Consider the following 12597-nt stretch of genomic DNA (forward strand, 5'->3'; position numbering starts at 1 on the left):
ATCACACAGTAAAAAAAAAATCTGGTCCATTTAGCCAGCTGCATACAGTCAGGATGCCGAATGCATCTGGATATAGACATCCCCAATCCACGCAAAGGATTGTACTCAGTGAGGCAAAAAACAGATAACAATTCAGACCAAGGGAAATTTTGAAATTGCTCTTAGGTGATTGAGAGGTGATTGAATCTAGCCAAAGTTACCCAGCTTTCTTGCTCTTTTTGAGCTATAACAGAAATACAACAATTTAAAAATCCAAAGATGATTTACCTTTTTGAACTTTGTCGCACAGAAGAAAAATTTCATCTCCTCCCTTAACAGTACCCGTGTTCTTGTTGACTCGACAAATCTTCAATTCTGCTGTGTTTGGTGCTCCTGCAAATCAAAAATGTGCATAAACAACTCATTCCGTGATAATAGTGTACATATATTAGTTTACAGAATTTATAGCACTTGCATTACTATATCCTGCTTTATTTTTATGTCTTTCAAAGTAAAATGCAATGCAACGATCACTCTCTGGATAGTTCAAATATTCTGCTAATTTTGTTATCTCTGCTCTTGAATGCAGTGACTCCTTCCTGAAATGGGGTTTCACTGGTGCTTTCTGTTAATGCTTCTAAGTGACCATTCAGTCTGGGGAACATCCAACCTCAACCCTGCATTTATATAGCATAATGACTTTGCCCCAGGCCACCTGGCTGAGGGTGTGCCGTTGGGTAACAAAAAACCTGGTTGGTTTCCACTTTAACCCAGGCCAGTCAGAGCACAGAGTTAAAATAAGCTAACTCGCCGCATCTCTCCAATCCGTGTGGCTCAGTGATTTGTACCATAAGCTCAATGAGCTGTATGGGAATGGTGGGCATAAGCTGGATATGTGGAGATCCATACTCCCTCCTATGATGAACTATACATTTAGATTGTGGAACTTAAGTTTTTGAAGATGGAAAGATTATTAAATCGTTAAATTTATTATTCAATATACTCACACTTCAATCAATTCCATCATTATTTGTGGAAAGGTCACGTCAGATTTATATAGTGCTTGATTCACCTATCCCATTGCGCTTGATGCAGTTCCGGGTGCAACGGATGAATCATGAGAGAGCCCCAAATCAGGCTCCGCTCAGGACACTGGGCAGTTCCAGAGAAGCCGGATTTGCACCGCCAAGAGAGATCTGGATCTTGCCCTCACTGAGTGAGATCCAATCAGCATATTTAGACATAGAATTTACAGTGCAGAAGGCCATTCGGCCCATCGAGTCTGCGCTGGCCCTTGGAAAGAGCACCCTACCTAAGCCCACACCTCCACCCTATCCCCAGTAACTTCACCTAACCGAAGGGCAATTTGTCATGGCCAATCCATGCAACCTGTACATCTTTGGACTGTGGGAGGAAACCGGAGCACCCGTAGGAAACCCACGCAGACAAGGGGACTTGGTGCAGACTCCGCACAGACAGTGACCCAAGCCGGGAATTGAACCTGGGACCCTGGAGCTGTGAAGCAACTGTGCTAACCACTGTGCTACCTTGCCGCCCCTAATGGCTCATTTAAATACCCAGACACTGGATTCACCCAGCGCCCGGGACTCAACGGTCGCACCTGCGAGTCGTGGTCAGAGCGCCATTTAGCACTGATCCACATAATTGTGGACCAGGTGTAATGACACCTTGGGTGGTTTTGCAGGCCATTGGAGACCCCCGGATGGTTGGAGTCAGGACTGGGTGGTGGGGGGGCTGCAGGTTTCAGTTGCAGTTTTATTCACTATATTCAGACAGAACATTGATTTTATGGAAAAATACTAATTTACCCATTGGGTTAGATTCAAAATTTCAAGTGCTCAAGATGAAGACTTTCTTCGAACAAGTTGATTCCTCTAATCCCCTCCTCTCGTTTCTCAGATTATGCTCCAGTCTTTTTCTATCCAGCGCCTGCAGTGCTCAAATTGACTGAACCAGAGTATGTTGTCAAGATTAACTTAACGTTAAGGTGCAAGAGTACAGGAAAGACCAGGTGGACACTTGTAAACAGTGCATATTGAAAGATTACATAGAGGAGGAGAGGAGATCTATAGAAGTAAAAGATGCTGAAGACAGTTATATAGAATGGGTCATTATATCAGTAAGTCTTTGAGAACTTTACATATGTTTAAAACATTGTTACCTGTACAGAAAGTAATAGGTGTAACACCTTTCACAACCTCAGTGCATCCCAGAGCACTCTTACAATGATTGAAATGCTTCTGAAATGTAGTCAGAATTGTATCATGAGAAACAATGCAACTACTTTGTGCACAGCAAGCTCCCAGAAAAAGCAATAAAGCGATAAATGACCAAATCAGCTGCATTAACGATGCTAGTTGAGGGATCAATATTGGTCATGATGTGAGAACATGCTTTGCTCTTCTAAATAGAACCAAGAAACCTTTTACAAGCCAGACCTTTAACGAGTGAAATTCATGAAATATTTTTTACACACAAGAGTGATAGAAGTTTGGAACTCTCTTCCACAAATGGCAATTGATGCTAAGTCAATTGTTAATTTCAAATTTGAGATTAATAGATTTTTGTTAACCAAAGATATTAAGGACTATGGAATTAGATCAACCATGATCCGATTGAATGGTAATACCGACTTAAAGGACAAAGAGGCTACTCCTGTTCCTAGTACTGTAAAAGGAAGCTAAATGAGACAGTCAATGCATAGGGAAAAGTAATTAGGTAATAATTATTGAAACTCACTGTTATCATATATAGGGTTTGAGACAACTGGTGGAAGAGCCCTTGAGAAGCTGCCATGTTCATCAGGAAGAAACACTTGGAAACACAATCTCACCACATTCAGATCATAGTCTTCAACTTGAAGCAGCTGTTCCTGTGGAACTGAAATTTAAAAAAATGGTACGGAGCTGTGTCAGAATTTGAAACTGTGGAATCAAAGAGTACAATTTTGGTACGTTGATTTTCTAATACACTGTGCCATACAGTGATATATCATGGTTTTACATCGGGAGATGTATTACACTGTATTACAGCATAATATGACATGTCTTTACAGCTACAATGTCTTATATGGTAGACTCTGAACTGCATTTCTGTGGTTCCTTTTTGTTTAGGAAACATTTTATTGAGGCATTTATAATTTTAACATTTTAACATTCCAAATAACAGAACGGTCAGACACACACAAAAAACCCACAGTAACATACCCAACGTCCCCCCCACCCTAACTCCTAGCTACCCATATATTAGATTCCCTGCCCTTATTTCCCTCCCACCCACACACACGCACACCTTCTGTGGTTCTTTTGGCCACGCTAAAATAACAGTTTAGTTTTACCAGTGGAACAAGAGAGACCAATCTGTTCTAGTGTCAGGCTATTTGGCCAGCAAACCCATTTCTAAATTGCTAAGCATTTATAAGACACCAATAATAAAAGCAATACAATCTCACATTGTGACTTCAAACTGGAAAATGTCAAATCTTAAAAAAGAGCTAATCACGAAGTGGCAAAATAATAGCTAATATCACTAACCTACATTTAATAATGATCACCTCCTCCTCCAGACTATCTACTAGTGTCCAAGGCCATTGAATTTTAAACTATGCCTAACAACAAAGTCACAAAGCCTGATAAGGTCAAACCATAAATGAGGTTACACTTCCTTTTGAATAATGCGGCAGCTAAACGTAAAAGTTGTTGTCACAGCCGAGTCATTCCACCCCCAATTGTGAGTAGGCAATGTTGATACCCACTCTGTATTTTTTGGTGGTTTATTTCAAACCAATCTACGCAACAAGAGGAACACCTTCTGCTAATGTCAACAGTTTATTTTAAATCCAAAAAAGGTCAGCCGCATATTTTACATTCAGGTTTGATTAGAACATTTTCATAAACTCTCACAGTGTGAGACTAGAGCCTCTCGTGCAACGTAGTGAACCCAGTTGACATTTACAGCTTTTAATATTTGCATCACCAATGATAGCATCATCACGACAGTGCAGAAGTAGACCATTCAGCCTATCAAGACTGCACCTACCCTTGGAAAAAGCACCTTACCTAGCCCCACGCCCCCACCCTATCCCTGTAACCAAATAACCCCACCTAACCTTTTGGACACTAAGGGCCAATTTAACATCCCAATCCATCTAACCTGCACATCTTTGGACTGTGGGAGGAAACCCATGCAGGTACGGGAAGAACGTACAAACTGCACACAGACAGTAATCCAAGGCCGGAATTGAACTTGGGTTCCTGACGCTGTGAGGCAGTGAAAATTGGTGCCAACTATAAATGGTGGATTGTATTTTGCACTGTCTGGCTAAAATGGCAAAATTATTTAACCACATCTCAGTTGTACAGTACTTTTTAACAACACTGGCAGGAAAGCAAGCTATAGGATTTAACATTTTAATTTATTAAAATTTCAGCTAAGACAATGCAGCAATTTAGGAATTTAAATGCAAGAATATGTTTGAAGGTGCCGGATAATATGCATTACATTTTCTGAACAATTTGTACAGAATTTTCTTTGGAAGTTCAAAATAGGGCAAGTGATTTATTACCACTTAAATCTGGTCAGAAACCGGCATTTCACCATCTACGGGGATTTTTTACTCAACAGTTGGGCAGCAAGTCGCACTGTAGGCAAAATGGCAGTAATTCACAGGATTTAGTGCAGTGTTTTTCAAACTTTTTTCCCAGGATCTACTTTTGCTAAGCAGCCGTCCTTCACGGCGCATGCCAGCCGACCTTTGCGACATGCCGGCTGACCTTCATGACACACGCCTCATTCGCTTCCCTTTAATGCAAAAGCAGAGCCTGCTTAGTCCTCATGATCTCACTCCAATGAGGATCACAGGAGGAGAGGGCAAAGTGCATATCAGGTTCAGAGCTCAGCTAGTTCCTTAATGACGTCTTCATCTTTGTGAGAATGGAAAATCCAACCTTGCACATGTAGGTTGTCATGAAGAGAAATAGCAACAAAATGCTTGTTTTACGCAACACTGGATACTCCTGGGAGGTGCTACTCCAGAATACAGTCTCATGGGCTTTTAGTGTGTTTTAGATGTGCTGTCAGAGGTCATGGACAGCAGCTTGGTCTTTTCATTTGGAGTCAGCTGTAAGTTAATAACGGACGCTGGGGTCTCAACCTCAAAATCGGAAACTTCTCTCATTTACCAGTACTTCCCTGCATATAACACACATGGGTTTTGCTTCCTGATTTACATTGGCATAATTGACAAAACCATCCCTCAAGAAATCATCTTTATACTGCTTTGTTCCAGAATTAAGTTTTTTCTTTGTAGGCTGTTCACCAAAACCACAGGAGCTCTATACAGAGCTAACATTAACACTGCTTTGCTGTGGATTCTCCGGAGCAGCTCTCCAACAGATTCTGATGAGAGATTCTGGACAGTAGGTACACTGCCTATTTGTGTCTCTTGCCATCTCTTCCTTATAACAAAATGATCCATCTTCACAGGTCCTCTTGCCTTGCTTGCTAGCAGCTGGAAAATGGGAAAAGCTCTCCTCCGTGATTTGGCGTCAAAAGCACATTATGTACAGGGCACTTTACAGGGCACTTAACATCAAGTGTACGTGGAGGGTGTGTGACCAGCTCACTGCTGCCACTTATGGATGGAAGACTGCACACAGCCTGATTTTGTTCCCATTTAAATATCGATAGCGGTCGCCAATCTCAGTTTAAATGCCGATAGCAGCCGTTGAGCGCCTCTCCTGCAATCGGGACCATTGTGGAATACCATGACCAATTGCTCCATGACCTCCTGACACCTGCCTATGACCCATGGGTCGCAACCCGCACTTTGAAAGACCTTGATTTAGTGGAACAAATCCTCGGTCTTTCCAGCTGAGTACATTTTCCTGAAGGAAAGAGCAATTTTCTGAAGAAACCTCATCAGAAAGTGAATGAATGCAATATTTTTAAAATGAGCTCTATGTCATAACCAATGTAAAGTAAAACCTTAAAAAGCGGTTATATAGTTGTGAATACTTTTTAAATTGCTAATGAGTTTCTGGTCTTAAAACAACCTTCCAGCACTTATTTTCTATCATTTTAGTCCTACCCCGATTGTTTCCCAGTCACTCATTAATCTATAGACAAGTAACATGTCACATGAGTGGTGGATGAGCCACGGTTGTTTCGATTGGTGCATTTCTTAAGGTCAACAACTTAGGCACAACCTGGAAGTTGATCTTGTCCAAGATCCCTCCCACAATGATTGCTTCAAAGCCAAACTTCTGTCAAGAGGTTGCTAGGAGGTGAAAAAAAGCGGCCAACATTAATCATCTTCTGGCTTCCTTGAACTTGCTATGGGGGAAGCACCTACTCTCCATACAGCATTGCCCTGAATGACAAGAGCTGAAATCTGAAAAGCTACATGGGAAACAGTGGGGACATACCCAAGTCCCATTATGTTGGATGGAGCTGTACCCTGCTTTTTTCACAGCTGAATAGGGTGTTCAGAGATGTGCTGTCGGAATTGTGATCTTCAATCTCTTGAAAATGATTTTTAAAATTAAAGTTGGAAAAAAAATTCTGCGTGGATGGTATTAATTGTTTTGTCCAACGGTGTGGCACAAGAATTAGAGGGCCACATCTGGAAATGAGCCAATTCGGAATGTCCTCATTTCATCATACCACTCCCATTTCAAAGTAAAATGTGGATGGTGCTTCTTTACTTCAACTGCTATCGGATTTGCTGAAATTTAACTGATACAGTTTGAGAATGTCAAACATTAGTCAGCATGTAACATCCTAATTGGTCGGTATTTTTTATTCTCCTTTTTCACATTTTCTCCCAAATTTACATCCAATAATAAACAATAATCAGTAACGAATGTAATGTCAATCCCCATATCAATTTTTTTTTTTTTTTTTTTTTTTTTTTTTTTATAAATGTTTTATTGAAAATTTTTTCCCAAACAACAATTTTTCCCCTCTTACAAAGCAAACGCAACAATAACAATACAGAAATTTTAAACAATACACAAGTAACAAAACCCCTTTATCTTTGACCTAAACTAAACCCCCCCTCCCCCCCCCCCCCCCCCCTCCCCCTGGGTTGCTGCTGCTGATCATCTGTCTTCCCTCTAACGTTCCCCTAGGTAGTCGAGAAATGGCTGCCACCGCCTGGTGAACCCTTGAGCCGATCCTCTCAGGGCAAACTTTATCTGCTCCAGTTTAATGAACCCCGCCATATCATTTACCCAGGCCTCCAGTCCGGGGGGTTTCGCCTCCTTCCACATGAGTAGGATCCTGCGCCGGGCTACTAGGGACGCAAAGGCCACAACGTCGGCCTCTTTCGCCTCCTGCACTCCCGGCTCTTCCGCAACTCCAAATAGAGCTAACCCCCAGCCTGGTTTGACCCGGGCCTTCACCACCCGCGAAATCACTCCCGTCACTCCCTTCCAATACCCTTCCAGTGCCGGGCATGCCCAAAACATATGTGCGTGGTTTGCCGGGCTCCCGCCACACCTCCCACATTTGTCCTCCACTCCAAAGAACCTGCTCAATCTTGCTCCCGTTATGTGTGCTCTATGTAGCACCTTAAATTGAATCAGGCTAAGCCTGGCGCATGAGGAAGAGGAATTTACCCTGCTTAGGGCATCAGCCCACATACCCTCCTCTATCTCCTCCCCTAGTTCTTCTTCCCACTTTCCTTTTAGTTCGCCCACCGACTCCTCCCCCTCTTCCCTCATCTCTCGGTAAATCTCTGACACCTTGCCCTCTCCGACCCACACCCCTGAAAGCACCCTGTCCTGTATCCCCTGTGTCGGGAGCAATGGAAATTCCCTCACCTGTTGTCTAGTAAATGCCCTCACCTGCATATATCTCAAGAAATTTCCCCGGGGCAACTTATACTTTTCCTCCAATGCTCCCAAGCTCGCAAAAGTCCCATCTATAAATAAATCTCCCACCCTCCTAATTCCCAACTGGAACCAGCTCTGAAATCCTCCATCCATTCTTCCTGGGGCGAACCTATGGTTGTTCCTGATTGGGGACCCCACCAGGGCTCCCCGCACCCCTCTCTGTCGCCTCCACTGTCCCCAGATATTCAATGTTGCCGCCACCACCGGGTTCGTGGTAAACTTTTTAGGTGAGATCGGTAGCGGCGCCGTCACCAGCGCCTCTAAACTCGTCCCTTTACAGGACTTTCTCTCCAGTCTTTCCCACGCCGCTCCCTCACCCTCCATCATCCATTTACGTATCATTGCCACATTGGCGGCCCAATAGTAATCGCCCAAGTTCGGTAGTGCCAATCCTCCTCTGTCCCTACTACGCTGAAGGAACCCCCTCCTTACTCTCGGAACTTTCCCTGCCCACACGAAGCTCGTGATGCTCCTGTCTATTTTATTAAAAAAGGTCTTAGTGATTAGTATAGGGAGACATTGAAATACAAATAAGAACCTCGGGAGGACCATCATCTTAATTGCTTGCACCCTGCCCGCCAGCGATAGAGGCTGCATGTCCCACCTCTTGAAGTCCTCCTCCATTTGTTCTACCAACCGTGTCAGATTAAGTCTGTGCAAGGTTCCCCAGCTCCTAGCGATCTGAATCCCCAGGTATCGGAAGTTTCTTTCCACTTTCCTTAGAGGCAAGCCTTCTATCTCTCTACTCTGGTCCCCTGGATGTATCACAAATAATTCACTCTTTCCCATGTTTAGCCTATACCCCGAGAAATCCCCGAACCCCCTCAAAATTCGCATAACCTCTATCATTCCCCCCGCTGGGTCCGACACGTATAACAATAGGTCATCCGCATATAACGAGACTCGGTGTTCTTCTCCCCCTCTAATCACCCCTCTCCATTTCCTGGAGTCTCTCAACGCCATGGCCAGAGGTTCAATTGCCAACGCGAACAACAATGGAGACAGCGGGCATCCCTGTCTTGTTCCCCTATATAGTCGGAAATACTCCGATCTATGTCGACCTGTAACTACGCTTGCCGTTGGAGCCCCATAAAGAAGTCTAACCCAGCTAATAAACCCGTTCCCAAACCCAAACCTCCTTAACACTTCCCATAAATACTCCCACTCCACCCTATCAAATGCCTTCTCTGCGTCCATTGCCGCCACTATCTCTGCCTCCCCCTCCACTGGGGGCATCATTATCACCCCTAATAGTCGTCGCACGTTAACATTCAGTTGTCTCCCTTTTACGAACCCTGTCTGATCTTCGTGCACCACCCCCGGGACACAGTCCTCTATCCTCGATGCCAGTACCTTTGCCAACAATTTGGCGTCCACGTTCAACAATGAAATGGGTCTATAGGACCCGCACTGCAACGGATCTTTATCCCTCTTCAAAATTAACGATATCGTCGCCTCCGACATCGTCGGGGGTAGAGTCCCCCCTTTCCTGGCCTCATTGAACGTCCTCACCATCAACGGGGCCAACAAGTCCACATATTTTCTGTAATACTCCACCGGGAACCCGTCTGGTCCTGGGGCCTTCCCTGCTTGCATGCTTCCCAGTCCCTTAATAACCTCGTCCACCCCAATCGGTGCCCCCAGGCCTACCACCCCCCGCTCCTCCACTTTCGGGAACCTCAATTGGTCCAGGAACTGCCGCATCCCCTCCTCTCCCTCTGGGGGTTGAGACCTATACAGTTCCTCATAGAAGGTCTTGAACACCTCATTTATCTTTCCTGCCCTTCGCACCGTGTCTCCCCTTTCGTCTCTAATTCCTCCTATTTCCCTCGCTGCTGCCCTCTTTCGCAATTGATGAGCCAACAGGCGACTCGCCTTTTCCCCATATTCATACCTCCTCCCCTGTGCCTTCCTCCACAGTACCTCCGCCTTTCTGGTGGTCAGAAGGTCAAATTCCGTCTGGAGTCGTCTCCTCTCCCTGTACAATTCCTCCTCCGGGGTCTCTGCAAATTCCCTATCCACCCTTAAAATCTCCCCCAGTAATCTTTCCCTTTCCTTGGCCTCTGTTTTCCTTTTGTGGGCCCCAATGGAGATCAGCTCTCCTCTGACCACCGCTTTTAGTGCTTCCCATACCACTCCCACAGGGACCTCGCCGTCGTCATTGACCTCCAGGTATCTCTCAATACACCCCCGCACTCTTGCACACACTCCCTCATCCGCCATCAGTCCCACATCTAATCGCCAGAGTGTTCTCTGCTCCCTTTCCTCTCCTAATTCCAGGTCCACCCAATGTGGGGCATGATCCGAAACCGCTATGGCTGAGTACTCAGCTTCTTCCACCCTAGAGATCAACGACCTTCCCAAAACAAAAAAATCTATCCGGGAGTACACTTTATGGACATGGGAGAAGAAGGAAAACTCCCTAGCCCTAGGTCTAAGAAATCGCCATGGATCCACTCCCCCCATTTGGTCCATAAACCCCTTAAGTACCTTGGCCGCTGCCGGCCTTCTTCCGGTCCTTGAGCTGGATCTATCTAGCCCCGGGTCCAGCACCGTATTAAAGTCCCCTCCTAAAATCAAGTTTCCTACCTCCAGGTCCGGTATACGCCCCAGCATCCGTCTCATAAATCCCGCATCGTCCCAGTTTGGGGCATACACGTTAACCAACACGACCTCCATTCCCTCCAGCCTGCCACTCACCATTACATATCTACCTCCGCTATCTGCTACGATGTTCTTTGCTTCAAATGCGACCTGTTTCCCCACCAAAATGGCCACCCCTCTATTCTTTGCGTCCAGTCCTGAGTGGAACACCTGTCCCACCCATCCTTTCCTTAGCCTAACTTGGTCCGCCACCTTTAGGTGCGTCTCTTGGAGCATAACCACGTCTGCCCTTAGTCCTTTCAAATGCGCGAGCACTCGGGCCCTTTTTATCGGTCCGTTCAGGCCTCTCACGTTCCACGTGATCAGCCTCACTAGGGGGCTACCTGCCCCCCTCCCGTGTCGACTAGCCATTACCTTCTCTAGGCCAGTCCCATATCCCGCCTCCGCGCTCCCGCTCGCTCCCCCAGCGTCGCACACCATCCCCGCCCACCCACTCTTTAGCCATTTCCTTTTGGATTTCCGCAGCAGCAACCCAGTTGTCCCCCCCCCCCCTTCTCCCTCCCTCCTCCCCTCCCCGCTAGATCTCTTTCTAGCTTGATTGCTCCCCCCATATTACTTCCGTAAGTCAGCTGACTTCAACTGACCCCGGCTACTCCTGCTCACTCCTCGACCTCCCCATGTGGGGAACTCCCATCCGCCTTGCGCCTGTCTTCCCGCCTTATTCTTTCTGGTGCGGGAACATCCCTTTACCTGACCCGCCTCTTATGGCGCAGCTCCCTTTCCCCTCCCCCTCCCCTTCCCCATTCTCCAACTATGTCCCGTCTTTCCCCCCTCACCGGCGCCCACATTTCCCCAATGTCTCCCCCTTCCCTGTTTACTTCTCAATTAACTTCCACCGTAACATTAACAATAACATTTCCTGCAGCATCAGTCCCTCAGTTCCGATCCAATTTCTCTTCTTTGATGAAGGTCCATGCTTCCTCCGCCGTCTCGAAATAATGGTGTCTCTCCTGATACGTGACCCATAGTCTTGCCGGCTGCAGCATCCCGAACTTCACCTTCCTTTTATGCAACACCTCTTTGGCTCGGTTGAAGCTCGCCCTCCTTCTCGCCACCTCCGCACTCCAATCCTGGTATACCCGTACCACTGCATTCTCCCATCTGCTACTCCGCACCTTTTTAGCCCATCTCAGGACCTCTTCTCTATCCTTAAGGCGGTAAAATCGCACGATTATCGCCCTGGGTGGTTCTCCCGCTTTTGGTCTTCTCGCCGGAATCCGATTTGCCCACTCCACCTCCAAGGGGCCCGTAGGGGCCTCAGCACCCATCAGTGAGCTCAGCATCGTACTTGCGTACGCTCCACAGTCCACTCCTTCCACACCCTCAGGGAGACCCAGTATCCGAAGGTTCTTCCTTCGCGCTCCATTTTCTAGGGCTTCGATCCTTTCAGTACACTTTTTATGAAGTGCCTCGTGCGTCTGTGTCTTAACCGCCAGGCCCAGGATCTCGTCCTCAATATCTGTCACCTTCTGCTCCACCACACGGAGCTCTGTCTCCTGGGTCTTTAATGTCTCCTTGAGCCCCTCAATTGCCTGTAGCAACGGGGTCAGCACCTCCCTCTTCAGCAGCTCCACGCACCGTCTCACAATTTCATGCTCAGGCCCCCATGTCGCCTGCGCTTTCTCCGCCGCCATCTTGTACTTCTCTCTTTCTGACCCTTTGGTCGACGATTCCTCGCGCTGCAGCCGCCGCCGCCGGTTTTTTCCTCCTTCGTTTGGGGGGGACTCCCTTCTCACACGCCCCACACCGGGTTGCGTCGTCGAAAAATTCCCCGTTGAGGCTCTTAAAAGAGCCCGAAGGTCCGTCGGAGCTGGAGCCGCCGAAGCGTGCGGCTAGCTAGGCATCACCGCAACCGGAAGTCCCTTCAGTGGCCTTGATGAGGTCTTTTCACAGTTGTTCCCTCTGCTGCTAGAATTCACCTTTGATACAGGCCCTCAGGTCAGCTTGCAGCTTTAAGCTTGCCCTTCCCCCGCCTGCATGCTGGAAGAGGCCCTGTTTATCCTGTAGTTGCAGCCAAATCTTTCACTGTTTCTGCATG

General features: G+C 46.6%; 1 protein-coding gene across 1 annotated transcript in view; it reads right to left on the reverse strand.

The window, feature by feature from the left end:
- The window catches only part of rel (v-rel avian reticuloendotheliosis viral oncogene homolog), a 107247-nt gene that overhangs the window by 12616 nt on the left and 82034 nt on the right, over positions 1-12597 (reverse strand). The window contains exons 6-7 of the mRNA XM_072507804.1: positions 2740-2880; positions 268-372 (exon numbers count right to left, since the gene is read on the reverse strand). Of these exons, the coding sequence (XP_072363905.1) occupies positions 268-372; positions 2740-2880 (246 nt within the window). The remainder of the gene's footprint in view (positions 1-267; positions 373-2739; positions 2881-12597) is intronic.

The sequence above is a fragment of the Scyliorhinus torazame genome, chromosome 1 (assembly GCF_047496885.1).
Source record: "Scyliorhinus torazame isolate Kashiwa2021f chromosome 1, sScyTor2.1, whole genome shotgun sequence".
Lineage (NCBI taxonomy): Eukaryota > Metazoa > Chordata > Chondrichthyes > Carcharhiniformes > Scyliorhinidae > Scyliorhinus > Scyliorhinus torazame.